This window comes from Macaca mulatta, chromosome 6 (genome assembly GCF_049350105.2).
Source record: "Macaca mulatta isolate MMU2019108-1 chromosome 6, T2T-MMU8v2.0, whole genome shotgun sequence".
Taxonomy (NCBI): Eukaryota; Metazoa; Chordata; class Mammalia; order Primates; family Cercopithecidae; genus Macaca; species Macaca mulatta.
This window is the reverse complement of record NC_133411.1, coordinates 182,765,536-182,783,576: the sequence shown is the minus strand read 5'-3', so window position 1 is coordinate 182,783,576 and position 18,041 is coordinate 182,765,536. Positions and strand designations below refer to the sequence as shown.

Sequence of the window (18,041 nt, the reverse complement as noted above, 5' to 3'; positions counted from 1 at the left end):
TGATCACTTAGAGTCTTAAAAGGACAATCATGGCCAGGTGCGGTGGCTCACACCTGTAATCCCAGCACTTTGGGAGGCCGAGGTGGGCAGATCATGAGGTCTGGAGTTCGAGACCAGCCTGCCTAACATGGTGAAAAAATACAAAAATTAGCTGGGCTTGGTGGCAGGCACCTGTAATCCCAGCTACTTGGGAAGCTGAGGCAGGAGAATCATTTGAACCTGGGAGGCGGAGGTTGTAGTGAGCTGAGATCACACCGTTGCACTCCAGCCTGGTGACAGAGCAAGACTCTGTCTCAAAAAAAAAAAAGAAAAAGAAAAAAAGGACAATCATGGCATTTTAATTACGCTACACAAAACATAAAATAAGCTTCTCTCAAAAAAAAAAAAATCTACTTAAAAAATTCGCTGGGGAAAGTTAAGTGTGGTTTCAGATAGATGATTAAAGAATCTCTTATAAAACAAAAGATACTGACAACTCAGTTTGCTTCAACCCCACTGCCAGTTTCTCCTGGCACCCTAAAGGGAGAAATTAGAAAAGCAGATCCACCTTTTATTGAGCATCTACTAAGCACTTTATTAATACTGTCTTAATTAATCCTCAAACCTCCTAAGTTACATTATTATTATTATTCCTTTTTTTTTTTTGAGACAGGGTCTCACTCTGTCGCCCAAGCTGGAGTGCAGTGGCACAATCACAGCTCACCACGGCATCAAAACTCCTGGGCTCCAGTGATCCTCTGGCCTCAGCCTCCCAAGTAGCTGGCACGACAGGCATGAGCTACTGCACCCAGCTTATTATTCCTATTTGAATAATAAAAACTGAGACTAAAGAAAACTTACACAATTTACTACACAGATTCGTTACTGCATAGTTTAGTGGCATAGTTAGGATTCAAACCCAAGTCTTACTATAAACCAAGTGATCCTTCCTTGGGTAGGGTAATGATCATGGCAGTCAAAGAACCACACTAATTAAGACATACATTTGAATAAAGGAGGCACTCTAAGGGTTCTGAGGGTATGAACATGCTGGCTAGTGCCTGGCAAACAGTAGGCACTCAAATGTTACTTATATTTTACTTATACAAATGTTACCTTTTATATTTTACCTATACAAATGATATATATCAGAGGTACTAAAACCATAAGAAGAGAAAGAGAAACCTTATCTTCCTTCTCCCCACTGAGATGACAGAGTGGCACACAAATTAGAAATCTATCATAAATGCATCTCTGGGTTATCTATTAACCACAGTAGTACTGGTGGTAGTAACAGTAATAATAGGATTGCTATCAGCAGCTGACATTATGGGTTACATTCATAAGCTCATTTATTCCTCACAAAACCCTGATACAATTAGGTATGTTCAGTTATTATCCCACTTCACAGATGAAGAAACTGAAGCTTCGAGTAATTAAATAATTCCATCAATGTCAGGTAAGTGGAGGCAGAATGTGCACCCAGGCCTTCTGACTCTAGAACATGTGAGCTTAGTAATCATGAAGGAAAATATAAGATCACCAATGATTTTCAAAGCTAAGCAAAGCAAACTTTATCACAATGCTTAAACCTTATCTTATTTTGTAGTCTTAATTATTATATTTAATATACTGAGTTGAATGTCAGTAACTGGTTAGTTTCAGTTTCTGTCATCCCTACTTCACAGGACAATTTCTAAAGGAAAAGCCTTATGATACCACTATGAAAATCAAAGTTGATAAAAATAAACTTCTGACAAAACAAAATGAATGTTTCAGAGAGGACCCTTGTTTTTAGTATACACCTGAATGATACTGCCTGCCAGGGCAAAATGGGAAGACCTACATCAGTACATAGCTAATGACAACGCTTTTCATAACATTCCAGAAGCTGCCCCAAGCAGCACGTGAACCTGCTGGTCTGTCCTATCAGGAAAAACAACTAAATTGTAATTATACCACAGACCAAAATAATCATTTGTGGCCTTTTTTTTTTTTTTTTTTTTTTTTTTTTTAACATCCAGATGGTTGATCTAAGCCAGCATTTCTCATACTTGAGAGTACGTCAGAATCACCTGGAGGTCTTGTTAAAATACAGATGACTGGGTCCATCCCCACAGTCTCATTCAGCATGGGTCGGGTTCAAGGTTTCGCATTTCTGACAAGTTTCCAAATGACACCAGGGATTACTCTTTGAGAACCACTGAGTTAAGCAAATCCATTCAACAGGTTAACTTCATTAGATCCTTAGGGGTGTGCTCTATAGCTTGTATCCTAGTTGGCCAGCTATGATGTAGTCCAGTTTAAATATTCTACAGGAACTATTTTAAGATTTCCTTATGAAGAGAAGGGCTTTGCTCTCAAAACCTGAAACAGCTCTGTCTTTCAAGTTCTGAGGTCCATACCTTTGGAAAGATTAAAATAAAGTTCAATTTCACCAAAACAAAATTCCTTGAGAAAAAGCATCAAGAGGTGAGTGGCTCACCATTAAGAACAAACAAAATACAAATTTGGTGCTTGAATTTTCACAATAATGGGGTAGCTGGCATTCATATACCCCATATCTTAAGAATATAGCCTTTTTATTTTTCATTCAGCGACATGGAATACCTGCCCTTCAGGTATTTACTACTGACAGGTCTTCTCTCTCTCACAACTGGTCAAATGCCCTATAAGCCAAGATAAACAGTCTAAACAAAGGACATGCTAATTACTCATTCCTTCAGATTCAAACTATTTATCAAGTCACATCATCAGAAAATACATAGTATATACTGGTCCCTTTTGACTTGCTTTTATAGAACTATGGCTTAACAGCGTGATCTCAGATTTTAATAAGCAGAAAATATTAGTAACTGCCATTTGTTAAACATCTATGAATTTTCTTGTAAAATTTGTCAGCAACAGAAAAATTCATTGTCTGTCAATGCCCCATGATTAGAAACCTGCGAGGCAAATTTCTCTCAAAACTATTTCACTCTTGTTTAAAAGTATGCTTATTTTCATTAGAGAATGAGATTTACATCACCCATCATGTTACATTTTTCTCTTGGATGCTGGGATGTTCACAGTTAGGTTATGTGCTCAGAGGCAATAACTGTACTGAGCTTAAATGTTCTCATCTAAATATAACCCATGCTACCCACCACCACCACCCTATTATTGCTTCTTTTTATACTTGAGCTAGTATGTTTTGGCATTACTAGACTGAGTCTAAAACACAAAATGTAATTAACTGAATGTAACCACATTATTAAGAACCGAAGCCAAAATTCAGCTATCCCTTGACTCATTCTATTTCTATAAAAACATCTATTACTGTGATCATCACTTCTCAGACTGCTATATATCTGTACCAGGCTATGGAAGTTTCTCTTTCTGGCTTAAACTTTCCCTGGTAAAGAAGGGAGGGAAAATATTTTGGTTTGAAAGGAAAGTGTACGCCAGTGTGTCAGCTGCCAAAATAAATAGAAATTTTGAGATGCCAGTAGAGCCCATAATTAATCAAAGGTAACTATGGAAGTTTCAGTTCAAGGTTTGCCAAAATGTAAATATTCCTCTTGAATTAAATAATATGTAAATTCACAGATTATCAAGAGTGGACTATCCAGTCAGGTTTCAAGTTTCCACTTCCAAATGACCCTCACATCCCTACGCAGGCAGCAAATCCCTTTTCCCTTATGTCTCCCTAGCATTCTGACATCCCACAAGGCAGTGATAAGCTCTGTTATACAGAGCTTATCGCTATCACCACGCACCATGAGCTTCACTCATTTTCATATCCACAGCTTGTAGCATGCCATAAAGCCATCATCACCGATATAGAAAGCGGCTAATATGTTCCTCCTAGCTCTGTGTTGTGCATCTTACATGAATTACATAACATTTACCTATATTCGTTCCTCACAACCATCATGTGAAGTCAGTACTGTCATTTATTATCCCCATTGTAGGCAAATGAAGCTAGGAGAAGTTAACTAATTGCCCTACAAAGTCACACAGTAAGTGGTAGAGTCTGACTTCAGAGCAGATGCTCAGGAAAAGTGGTTTAAGTGAAGTTTTGTTTGGGCCTAGAATTTTTGCTCTATTGTTACCTGCAAGGTATGAAATCCTTCACTATATATACGTGGCCTGAATGAAGACAACGAGCATCAGAGATTAAAGTTAAAGCAGTAATTATCTGAAGCAGCAGGGACCACATTTAACAGCATCTCATATTTCTTAGCAAGTTCCCTCTTCAATCAGTACTTTTTCATTATGACTCCTGTAATGAAGGTAGAGTCTAACAGATCTTAGGTTACCACATGTTCCCTAATAGAATTATAACCTATAACTAAATGAACGAATGTCTTCAGTATATTACCTTGGATCAACAGCTCCATTTGGTTGCCATGTGAATTGACAAATAAGCTCTCTACAGAAAGCCTCTGAGAACATTTTTTATTGCACCTTCACTAAATAAATCACATTCATTTTGAGCATTATAAATCCTTAAAATGATAAACATTTCTTGTCATCACTTATTTGTATTAAAAAACCAAATGACCATTGTAGGCTTGATTAGTCAGTTCCTGAATCAACAGACCTTTTCTTCTTCTTGACAATTTGTTCATACTAATCTTGCCTAGCAGAGAGAAATAATTAAAATCTATCACAAGCTTTGATACTTGTGATACTAAGTATCAAACATACTAAGCAAGTGATCTTGATGCTGCAACATCATTGAACCTTAATTTCATCAGCAAAATGAGGATAACAGCACCTCCCTTATAAAACTGTGGTGAAAAGCCAATGAGATAAGGTATAAGGGCAGCAGGAGCACAAGGCATGGCAGCTGGTGAACTCATTCAATAAACATTTCTCTGCCCCTTCTCTCTATGGTGCAATGAAAAAAGCAGGAAACTCACATTTTAAATTAGATATCAGTTGTATCCGAATAAGTCAGCCATTCTGTGCTATTTTCTATAACCTCTTTTCATAGAGATAATCAAAATAAGTTCAAACCTATGACCCCAAAACTATCAGTATAAGACTTCTTCTCTCTAATAAGCTATTCAGGGCAAGAAGTCATTAGTTCAAGGAAAGCAGGCAAGCAGGTAAACAATATTAACACTCAGCCTTGAGGAATGAAGTCATTTGACCTCAGCTGGCTGTTAGAGTTCCTCTTCTCCATGTCTGCTAGGCCTGAGCAAGGTACAGAGTCAGCAGGCAGAAGAGTCCACCCTAATGCACAACCTTTTTTTTTTTTTTTTTTTTTGAGACAGAGTTTTGCTGTTGCTGTCAAGGCTGGAGTGCAGTGGCGCAATCTCGGCTCACCGCAACCTCTGTCTCCTGGGTTCAAGTGATTCTTCTGCCTCAGTCTCCCGAGTAGCTGAAACTACAGGCGCCCGCCACCACACCAGGCTAATTTTGTATTTTTAGTAGAGACGGGGTTTCTCCATTTTGGTCAGGTTGGTCTCTTAACTCCCGACCTCAGGTGATCCGCCCACCTTGGCCTCTTGAAGTGCTGGGATGACAGGTGTGAGCCACGCCTGGCCAATGCACAATCTGTATTCCTAAACTGAAGCTTATGTCTTGTAACCCTCGGCATCTCTTCTCTTTTGTGAGCCTTGACAGTGATCTCAAAAAGCATCCTGTGCCCAGCCTCCACATTTCCAGACTCTCACAACCCACCCCCCCGACCCCCATCCATAGTTCTCCAGAATCTCCTGGGCAGAAGGCACTCCCCAACACTCAGGCACAAAGAGGAGGTCACCGGCCAGTACACTTCAGGAGCAGAAGGATCACGTTTGCCATAGTTAAGTATCCTCAGCCCATGGCCCTTCAAAAGCATCAAACATTTGTGCACTGAAAGCAAACAAGAAATTTAAAAAGTTGACTCAGTCTAAAAGTCTGCAAAGGACCCCAAACCTCTACATTCCTCTTAAAAAAACAGAAAAACAAAAAAGACAACAACCATAAAAGCTCAGTCCTGTCCTGTTATCTCTCTCATCTTTCCTTTCAGAGGTCTTACCCACAAGTCCACAGAAGTGTGAACCTAGAGAAAGGGTAAGATGAAGGGAGGAAAATGGTATACTCTCCTCCCAAATTTCGAATCACCAGGTGGTATTTGGGTGCTTTACCTGGATCACCTATTTTTCTATGTTACAGAAGGAGGAGATGAAGCCAATAGTGGTCCACCACTGTTGGCAGCAGGTTGAGCAGTGAAACAGGCTGAGCAGGTACAACACAAACGTGGGCCTTGCTTCATTTTCTCACTACCCTTCTTTAAAAAAACAACTTGAAAAAATCGTTAATGTTTTCTTTTAAAGACTCCTCCTACAGACACATACTAAATCATTTACAGATGAAATAATGTATGAGGCAACTGCTTCAAAATAATACAAAAGGGGAGAGAGAAGGTTAAGGGTATAGATGAAACAGGACTGTCCAGGAGCTGGTAATTGTTGAAGCCAGGTGACATGTACATGGGAGTTCACCAGACTATTCTATCTACCATGGAATATGTTTAAATTTTTCCATAATAAAAATTTAAGAAGACATGGGTCAGGGGGTGCTTTACCAACAGAGAAAAAAAGATATCACCAGTTGGTCACTTTCAGCAGTGTTCAAGAAAATCAGTGTGTCATCTTGCCTCAGTCCCACTATTATTTAAGTATAGTGACTTTAGGAATTGTATTTTATTTTTTTAAAATTAAGTTCAGGCCAGGTGCAGTGGCTCACGCCTATAATCCCAGCACTTCCAGAGGCCAAAGCGAGTGAATCACCTGAGGTCAAGAGTTCGAGACCAGCCTGGCCAACATGGTGAACTAAAAAGTACAAAAATTAGATGGGCCTGGTGGCACATGCCTATAGTTCCAGCTACTGGAGAGGCTGAGGAACGAGAATTGCTTGAACCTGGGAGGTGGTGGTTGCAGTGAACCAAGATCGCGCTACTGTACTCCAGTCTGAGTGACAGAATGAGACCTTGTCTCAAAAAATAAAATTAAGTTCAAATTATCACACACCAGTTATACACGGGTTTTCAGATTTTAAGAAATTGTGCTATACTTTGAATAAAACTGTGACTTAATATTTCTGTTTGACGACTTGCTTTCTTAAAACAATAGAATCTTCTAGAAGTCAAACATTAGACATATCTCATTTTATCCTCAAAAATACCAGACAAAAGAAATGAGAAAATAAAGGACCCAGAAGGTGGTGTAGCTTGCCTAGGTCACATAGCTAATGAGTGGCCGAGCCATACCTGGAACCCAGATCTGACTTCCATTAACTAAGATATTTTTCTAATAACATTTTTTCAGAGTATATGAACATTCTGAGTCACGTTCTTATATTGAGTTTTATTTTTTTAAGGTCTCATAGACAATAAAATGGCGGCAACTATTTTACTGACTAGTACCATAATCCTATTGACTAGATGCATTCCTCAAGAATACCTGGAAGAATTATTATTTAAATTGTTACACGGTATTTTTAAATAAATATAGACTTAAAATATATAATACTGAGAAACTAATTATAACTTAGTTTTGGTCTACTAAAAAATGATTGGAATATATCTGATAAATCTTCAGCAAATAGAAATTGCCCAACCAAAATACCTACAATATAAAATGTGCTTGTACAGCTTAGAGCTTTGAACTTGAATAATTCCATTTGTAAACATGAATAAGCACCTATAGATAGCCGATGGAGTTTTTCTTTGGCATGTAATGGGACCAGAATTCTGCTATCCAAGTTAAAGTTTGCCTTTTATAGTACCATTTTGTCATAGAATGTAAATAAGCACGTTATATATAAATATACAGGTAACTTATACAAGTGTGTATTTGTAATTGATAATTACACTTTCCAAATATTTTTCCAAAAAAATCATAAATTTTCTAAAAATTTAAAATTTCCAAATATAAGCATACATTTATAAACACATTAATGACTACGTTAATAAAAGTGTTTGGAAATGCCATTTATACAATTTTTTGTTATAGCTAAAATTGAATCTGTTAGTTTGCCTTAAAGATTAAACAACTTATAGATTAAAATGAAATGAAACTATTGGGCTAGTTGATAATTTGTTTATAATGAGAAAAAAATGCATGTTCAGTCTTACTCAAAGATTAGCACAGGTCAAAAACACATTACAAACCATGTTACTAATTTATTTTTTATGACAGTCCTGTGCCTAGTCTATAACATAGTAGGTGCTCCAATAAATGTGTGCTAAATACATTACAATATATTTTTTTAAACTCTTGATTCCAGGATAAAAGCCAAACTATTCTCGATTCAAAACTATGGCACCCTTTCATATCTCTTACTGAAAAATCATAAATTCTCCATTAAAATGTAGTCTCCTCTAATGTATGCAAAAGCAATCACATGTTCTAAAGTTCTTAATAAAACAACTGTAGCCAAAATCTTTCAAAATACTGAAAGAAACAGGCTGTCAATGCTAATCAAAGTTTAAGCTTATATTGAATTAGAAAACTTCTCTTCAAGAAAATCGACAATTCTGCTAAATATTTTATCTGTCTGGGGTTGTATCTATAGCTTATTCAATAAAGCATATATAGCAAGATAAGCATGACTAAAATATTTTACAGTAACACAGCTATATTTGTAACTAATTTCATAACTTTATTCAATATTAGAAAGCCATATTTTAAATTTTAAAAGTTAACCAACCTAATATGGCCACATACATAAGGGGCCTCACATTACCTTTCACTGTTAGGTATTATTATATTTTAGAAAAAGTATTTGTATTTTTTGTAGAGACGGGGTCTGACCATGTTGCCCAGGCCTGGTCTCAAATTCCTGGGCTCAAGTGATCCGCCCACCTCAGCCTCCCAAAGTGCTAGGATTACAGGTGTGAGCCACCATGCCTGGTCAGGTATTATTTTCTTGATATTGTATTTTCTTCTGGAATTTAAAAGATTTACTCAAGGTCACACTGCTCATTAGAGCTCAGAGACAAATTTTTAAAGCTTTATATATGCATTTTGTTTATTTTTACAACAGCTTCATACAGTAAATAATTATATTCAAATTCAGAGTCAAACTTAAGTCTGAGTCCACAGCCTATGCTTCACTCTACATTTTTGGGCTCACAAAATTGCCTTTCTCAATAATTATTCACTTTTCACCTTCAGAAATTGATCGAAAATAGTATCAACACCTTTATCTTTCTATCTACTAAGTATTTTTTAAAAACTTAAAGGTGGAACTCATTCTGTTTCAATAAGATAAAATGTGATGAGAAAAAAATGGATGGGAATCTACAATAAAATCGAATTTTAAAAAATATACTGCTCTAAATTTATCATGGTAAAATGTACTTTTAATTTCTGCAAGGCAGTTTTGAACAATTAAACATAAAATAAAATGAATTTTGTCACAAAAAGTTAAAATGCTCACATTATAGGTTCTCTGCCTTAAAGAGAAACACATTATTTATTCACATTATCTTATGTGTGATGAAACCAAAAACTGAGGTACAATACAGCATTGAAGAAATACAACAGTGAATTATCAAGCTTATTTTCCTCCTAGCAAAACAGAGAAAAAGTCATAAGGAAAATAAACTGAGACTGTCAAATCCAAACCGAGGCATATATTAATTTAAAAACTACGTTCCCCATTTCTTTCTTATGAACACCAACAAGGATGACTTTCAAAAACTTAAACTCATGAAGTAAGTAGCATCTTTCTAGTTGCAATTAGCAACAACCACATTCATTAGGCTTGCAATAAACAGGTTTTTCCTGAAAGGTGTTGGAACAATGTGCTGATCATATGCCATGCTTCTCTGAACATAAAAAAAAATAAAAAAAACTCTACCCTGGAATTAGTTTTAATTTCATCAGAAAAGCTATCTAACCTAGTTAAACAACCTTCTACAAAGAGGAAGATTTTTCCAATATGTCAATTCTGCTAGATCTAGAACATCCGACCCATAATTTACTGTGAAAAAATTGGTTTCTCCCTTTCTAAGTCAAAGAAAATGTTTCCTATGCAAAGATCCCTCTTGGAACGATACTGTATTAAGAAACAAGAAAATGTAATGAGGTTGCACATTAGACAATTTTAATAATCCACCATGACTTTCAGAACTGAAGCACTGCAGCGGTGTTCCGTTTGCAAATATAAGATGCAGTATATAAGTCTGAGGATCTATACACTTGTTTCCCTATCAAACAAATTTTAGGATAGTCTTTGTGACATACAGATTTTGTCTTTTTCCTTCCAACCTGACTCTTAGCTAATGAAAGTGGCAACATAATTGAGCTGCAGTTAAGAGGATGTCAGCACATATACTAAGTAATTCTCCTTTACTTTCCTGTAAGGACAGAAGATCTAGGCACCCCTCCAAAGAAATGCTATATTCAAATATAATTACTGGCAGGTGCCCCAATATATTATCTGCTTTGGATGTCAGAATTCTAAGATATGTTTGGTAAGACAGGATTTTTTTTTTCTGCTTACGGTAAGGGTCAAATCATGCCTGTAGTCGCATGAATATAGACCTTCATTTTGAAATTGGAACAATAAAACCACATGTCACAGGGCTGAGAAATCCTACATAGGAAGTGAAATAACATATTTGAAAGCACCTAGCCCAGTGCCTGGTATATAACATGTGCTCAAAATGTAAAACAAAAGCATTGATCTAAATATTATCTAAGTTTAACATTTAAAGTTGATAAACAAGTATACTCAATTATTTTCCCCTTTCAATACCCTATCTACAATCAGCCTTTGATCATCATGTATCACTGTAAAATTTTTCCTCTCATCTTACATGCATCTGGGAGGCACTCTCCCTTCCGGTCCCACCTGCACCCACTATCCCCCTGCCATATTATCATTATGTGAAGAGGCACTGTAGTCTAATGATTAACAGCCAAATCTTGTCTGTGAATAAAAATAGTAATTTCTGCTCCATAGGATTGTTGAACGAATTAAATGAATCAATACACGTAAAACATTTAGAACACAGGAGGCATGTTAGATTTTTTTTTTTTTTTTTTTTTTTTGAGATGGAGTCTCACTCTGTCCCCTAGGCTAGGGAGTAGTGGCATGATCTCAGCTCACTGCAACCTCTGCCTCCAGGGATCAAGTGATTCTGCCTCAGCCTCTGGAGTAGCTGGGATTACAGGCAACCACCACGACGCCCGGCTAACTTTTGTATTTTCAGTAGAGACAGGGTTTCACCATGTTGGCCAAGCCGGTCTTGAACTCTTGACCTCAAGTGATCTGCCCACCTCAGCCTCCCAAAGTGCTGGGATTACAGGCGTGAGCTACCACACCCGGCCACATGTTAGCTATTATTATATACATATTACTTTAGCTGTGTCTAAAAACAGGATTTCGGCCAGGCACAGTGGCTCACACCTGTAATCTCAGCACGGCAAGTGGGTTGCTTGAGCTCAGGAGTTTGAAACCAGCCTGGACAACATGGTGAAACCCTGTCTCTAAATACAAAAAGTAGCCGGACATAGTAGTGTGTGCCTATAGTCCCAGCTACTGGGGAAGCTGAGGTGGGAGGATCTCTTGAGCCCAGGGAGGTCAAGGCTGCAGTGAGCTGTGATTATGTCACTGCACTCTAGCCTGAGTGACAAAGCGAGACCCTGTCTCAAAAAAACAAACAAAATCAGGATTTGAGGGATGCCCTCTGAATTCATGTAATGAAGCTTTAAGCTAAGCAAAAATAACTTAGAAACACATTTTAATATACAAAAATCCTCCAAATAAAATGTCTTCCCCTATCAGTTATTGGGAGGGGGGGATTATGAATTTAAAAGGTTATTAATTTTAATTTATTATATATGCCCAAACTGCAGTAAACAAATGTAAAAATCATTCTGGTTCATCTCAAATTAAAATAAACATTGCCTACTATCGGTTACACTTCAGGTAAATTATTTCCTTTTAATATAACAATAACGTGCTGGCCTCTGATTGAATACCATTATTATAATGTACTCATGTGAGCACTATCCTTTAATGTCTGTGGTAAGTTTCAAGATTTCTCTATCGCACCTAAGGAATTCTTTTTATTCTTTTTTTTCCCTATGAGAAATATTGCAGAAGAAAGGAATTCTTTTTAATAGTAATTAAATTGAAGTGGTAATATCTATAAAATTTCTTTCCTAAAATTAGTAGTGTTTAAGTTATAAATTATTTATTTTTTTGAGACAGGGGTCTCACTATGTTGCCCAGGTTGGTCCCAAACTCCTGGGCTCATGTAATCCTCCTGCCTCAGCCTCCCAAGCAGCTGGGATTACTTACAGGCATGTGCCTATAAGTTATAAATTTAAATAAGACAAATTTAACCAAGTTACTTATACCAACTTAAAATGATACTTTTTCTCAAAAATAACTAATTCAGAAGAATTATTGGTTTTTAAAAAGCAAAATGAACAGCATTCATTTAAGTAAGAATCACAGTAGTCAGTTTACTTACTTCTTTAGACTTTCAAAACCCTATTAGGAGTTTCTTGTCATATTTTTTTCAAACCACTTATTTCTCTTGTGACTTTCAAATCACCCCACTGCTAGCTCTCTCTCCTCAAACGTGTGTGCATGCACTCTGTCTCTCTCTCTCTCTCTCTCCCACACACACACACACACACACACACACACACACACACACACAGCTACAAATGGTGGGGATGGGGAGCAGAATTAACAATTTATTTTTGAATCTTACCATATTTGAAGTCAGGTACACTGACCCATCCTTTTCCCATAATCAATATAAAAGACAGCAATTCTAAGGGAAGAGTAGTTTCTAACAATATATTTAGTATCAATCTTAGTCTAACTATTATTTCATAAATCAACGTAATCTCCAAAGAAACTGTTCAAAAAGATTTCACACATAACACACACTCTATTAGCCCAACAGAAAAAAATATTAATGTGCATACATGTATATTTTTTTCATTGTCTGAACTTTTCATTTTTCCTAAAGCAATCTTTATCAAAAGTCAGTAAGCTGAGAATGGGAACCAAACCGTGAGGCCACATAAATTCACTGTGCCAGCATATGGCAGCAAAATAAGAAAAAAAGGTGTATTTTTTCTTATTTTGATTTTGAGTCAAATCTTAATCCAGTTAAAATGTATTGAATGTTAACTTACATTTTTTAAAATTAGCAGTATAAGAATAATTCGTAAAACTTACCTTTGCATTAAATTTTCTTTAAATTTATGTTCAAAGGAATATCAAAGACAACTTTTTAAAAACGGACTTCTTAAACAGCCTTTTTACCTGACCACTAAAGCACAGTAATTGATCTTTGGTTTTAACAACTGAAACTCTTTAAAGCAAATGCCAATAGCTTTTTGATAGGAAAAAAAAAATCATTTTTAAAAGTCAAAAACTAAATATATCCACATATTTTAAGATGCACTGCACCTGAATCCTCAGGGAAGGAATGATATAGGATTCTCTTAGCAAACTTCCCCTGCCTCTCAGCCAATTATTAATTAAAACAGATAATTCTGCTAGGGCTAACATCATATTTGGGAACAGTGCAATGATTCTGTAATCTGTTTTAGCCTTTGCAGAAATATTTCTAAAGCAACCCTCTAGCTATAGCATATGTGTATGTGAACACATGTATGTATACATATTTTCAATCCTTGTCTTTTTTAACTTAGAATTTGTACTCTGACCAGCTGTGTACCCTTGGCTAAGTTATTATATATTTCTCATATTCAATTTCTGCATCTGTAAAATCGGGATAATAACAGAATTCACCCTGTGAGGTTGCTGGGAAAACTAGATTCAATGCTAGATTCTTACTCCTTATAAATTTCCTAAACACATACAATCATACCCTCAAAGTATACACATTTAGTGGAGCATCTGACATTCAACCACCTATGAAATTCCCTTTATCTTGTTCATATCAACCTAACTTGCTGCTCATTAATTCAAAAACATCAATGACTCTTGCCAGAATAAAGATATTCTGGTAGCAAGAAAGACAAATGATCTTTGCCTGGATCTATTTTTAGGAATGGTTTAATTATCTATACCACCAATGTTAACATTGGAAAATAAGCAAATGGGTGAAAGGCATAAAGAGTCACTCTGAGATGAACAGTTTCACAGTGTTCAAAAATAAATGGGGATGAAGAAAACATTTAGATAATTTCTCTCACTAGATAGTCCTTACTCATGCAAGGTAGGCCAAAATTTGAAGAGGTTTAAGAGGAATTGCCAAATCCATCAATTCAGGCTGTTCAGACCTACAAGGTTCAGAGTTTCCAGTTTTAAAATGCAACCAACCAGAGAGAAAACTGTAATTCAATAGCTGGTTGTCAGTGAGTCACTACCTTACAGTGTCAAAAGAAATTTGTTTAGTTATATAGTTACTTCAGAAAACATTCATTAGTTTCTGCAATAAAATATATTTATATCTACATATTATTTATTCTCATCTAAATAAGTAGGGAAAAAACTGACCCTGATTCTCATGTCAGGCAAGAAAGGTATTAGAGTTAATAATTATTACATCACCAGCTACTAGGTATTCATAATTATCTATGACAAGATTAAGGCTACAATTTAGAAAACTGCCAAAGAAACAGCTGAATATTTTGTTCCAATTACACTCCTGCTAAAATAAAGTCTGGTGATTGAATCCTTTTCGATCTAAGAAAAGCTCTGATGTGAATACAGGCACTTCAAACTCTAGTTACACAGATATCACACCATGCTATTTCCTTATTCATCCTAATCTATTAACGGAACATAATCTTACCGGAAAAGGAAAAATGTTGTCAGCCCTGTTCAAGCTATCTTCCATCCAGGATTTAGGTGCAAAGGCAGAGCTGGGGCGAGCATACTTCTGGAGCTGAATATGATTGCTTGCAAAATTTTTCTTCAAAGGCGAGATGGAGTTCAGTGGCGTTATTCCACCATTCAGCCCTCTGCGGTGATCTCGGCCTTGGGAACCTCCCCAGCCACCATATCCACCACCGCCCGGGCTCCAGGAAGAGGAGGGTGTTGGTGACGGACTCTGGTAACTGCTCCATGGAGACGGGGGTTTGTTAAGATTATTCGCCAAATGAGGCAGCTGGTTAAAAGCAGCATTTCTATGTGTGAAGGGTGGGGGATGGGGACTGGCAGGAGACCTCCTTTGCTGCTGATGCTGGCTGTGATGATGCTGGAAATGAGGGTGATGTGGGTGGTGCTGTGAGAGAGGCCCGATCTGAGGAGAGAAGCTGCCTCCAAAGCCAGGGCTGACATGATGGGGAAAATTTTGAAACAACAGAGCACCGTTATTAGCCGAAGCAGCAGGGACCCCTCCCTGGTGAAAGAAACTTGCATCTTCATTGATTATTGTAGAGGAGGAAGGCGCTATCGCTGCTGACCAGTTGCTGAAACCAGTAAGAGACGATGCACTAGATGTCAAGGGTTGGGTTGAAGTACCCAGCCCAGTGGCTTCTTGATAGTCAAACCCTGTCAACACTGGAGATTCGATTCTTATTTTCTCCTTCCCATTGCCATTTTCCGAAGAATTGTCCCCTTGATTTTCTTCTGATTTTGCCTTCTCGGTTTCAGGCAGTATTCCAGCTTCCTGACCTGGACTGGGGGAAAGCTGCTGCTTTTCTAAAGGGTCTTGCTGTTCCTGTTGCTGACTTTTTGCTTTTTCTGACCCCAAGATCTCATCCTGAATGTTATGGGTAGCTGGAGCAGGAAAAAGCCACGCTGACCCAGCACTGCTGCCATTGGCAGCTGTGTTATTATTTATAAAAGCAGCAGGGCTGGGGGTGGCATTTTGGTGATGGTGTGGAGGCTGCAGATGTGGATGGAATCTGACTGGAAAAGCAGATTTATTCCCAGTATTGCTTTGCACTAGCACTCCAAACCCGTAATCCCCCATTTATTATTTTTGGGAGCAGAATCTCACAATAAAAAATGACAACGTGATGCCTCACGCCTTTTTTTCCTCTACCCAAAATTTAAGTTGTTTGCTTGCCTGCTTGAAATGTCTTATTTATAGCTAGCTCAAAGATCGCAGCTTATCACCTTAAATTGTTCTGATTTGGAATTCTGGTCTCTGACAGAAAAAAACAACTCAAAAAAATCTCTTAAAACATTGACATGGATCCAATTGGGCTTATTTTTAGGAGGGAATAAAAATGAAGAGGGTAAAAATCAAGTCTTTGGTTAGTAAAATAGGCGCTTTCTTTTTCCAAAGGAAAATGTACATGAATGACAAAAACAGAGCTTCTCAAGCATCTATGGATGTAGAAGAATAAGCCTTGCGCGGAGTAAAAATATAGATATATATAATTTAACAATCACATATGGTTTTCCTCAGCAGTTTAGATTCACTCACATAAAAATTAGAATAGGGCTAAGAGGGGAATACGTTCTTTTCTTGGCAGCTTGGTTAAAAAAAAATCAGGAATAATTTAAGAACATTATATATTATATATTTATATATATAGATTATATTAGGTTATCTGGGGTGGGAAGTGAATTCCTGGTTTCGGGAGAGGAAATCAGCATTGACTAATGGAAAGATGATCGCAGGGAGGTTTCTGCTGTTCCTGGTCCTGTTTTCTGCTCTTTCGCAGGGTGCAGTTTTGGCCTCTGGGGCTGTTCCTGAGGCTCCGGGTGCAGATCTTGCTGCGGTCGCTGTTCCTGGGCTCCCCGCGGCTTCCTCTCCCCCATGAAAGGGGTTGGAAACACCCGTTTCTCCCTCTTGTGGGGGTCGCGATCAGGAGGGGTTAGCGAGACTCGACGAGGGGGAGCGGGCGGCCCGGGGGTGCGGGGACCGAGGGGGCGACCTGGAAGGTCCTGCGGTTTCTGCCTCTTCCCCTCTCTGCGGCTCCGGGGTTTTTTTCCCTCATGGGACCCAGGGGCGGTTTGTTCAGTTCCCTCAGTTCGATTCTCCGCAGAGAGGGAAAAAAGAGGAAAAAAAGGAAAAACCCACTACCGTAGTTATTTTAAAGGAGAAGGGCCTCCCCCCTCGGCTTTCTCTCTCTTTCTCCCAGAATTTTTTTTAAACTATAATTTAGAAGGCTTTTGTTTCTCCTCACGGTTGCTGGGCCGTCGCCGCCGTCGCCGCTTTACCCTGGTCCCGCAGTCCCCGCTGTCGTTGTTGAGGACTCCTCCTGGTTCTTCTTTTTCTTTCCTTCTTCCTCCTCTTCCTCCTCTGCTGTCGCCGCTGCTGCTGCTGCCGCCGCCGCCGCCACCGCCTCCCGGTGCCCGGGTCCCGCAGCCGCGGCTGAGTCCTTCTCCTCAGGACCGAGCCGAGTGAAATGACAACCAGCTGGAAAGACCCAGAGACACTTCCGGTTCGAAGAGAGAGGGGTGGGGTAGCGCGCATACCCCACCTACCTGCCGGAAGACCAATCATCTGTTAGAACTCAGACTAGACCACGCCCCCTCGCTTCAGAGCTACTCCCAGGAAGGTCGAAAAGTTACCTCCAGAGACGCCTCTTCCGTCTGCGCCTCGCCTAGTGAGGCCGGGCGCCTGGAACCCGCTCTCCCCACCCAGAGTGAGCGCAGCAGGTCGCCATCTTTTGTGTGGGCAAGGGACTTCTTTGATATTTCTCTTCCCTAACTGGGCTTTGCAGGAGGAGTAATAGGGACATGTCAAGGAGAACGGATTCCTCGCTCACGAAGGCATACGGTCAAGGTGTTGGAGATCGAAGTGGTGGCCCGTGAAACCGCGGATGAATGAGAAGAGTGCCCACAGTAAAGGTGGTGCTCCAAGCATCACGTGCTCTGGCCCGAGCTCCGCCCCAGAGGGATCTGGAAGGGGAGGCGGGTCTTCCCAGCAGCTGTGCGGTGCCTAGAACTGCGTTTGCCCTTGCCCAGAATGTAGACCTCAGGAGGGACTCTCCCTTAACCTTCCAAGCACTCGCCCGCACCTCCCACTCTCCCATTCAGCTAGGCTCGCATGTGGTGCCGTCTCCCAGGCGCAGAGATGCAGCTGAGGCGTCTGTGGCTAAGCCCCGGTATCATCTCGTTCTAGTACACCTTACACGCAATACCAAAGGGAAAATTCCAAAACTAAAATTTTATCT

At 38.8% G+C, this 18,041-nt stretch overlaps 1 protein-coding gene across 3 annotated transcripts in view; it reads right to left on the bottom strand.

Moving 5' to 3' along the window:
- The window catches only part of CPEB4 (cytoplasmic polyadenylation element binding protein 4), a 72,218-nt gene extending 54,943 nt beyond the window's left edge, over window positions 1-17,275 (bottom strand). For all 3 annotated transcript variants that reach the window (XM_001098122.5, XM_015141429.3, XM_001097847.5), the window contains exon 1: window positions 14,759-17,275. In XM_001098122.5, coding sequence (XP_001098122.2) covers window positions 14,759-15,883 — 1,125 coding nt within the window. In that variant the 5' untranslated portion in view covers window positions 15,884-17,275. The remainder of the gene's footprint in view (window positions 1-14,758) is intronic.
- Window positions 17,276-18,041: the final 766 nt, after the last annotated feature.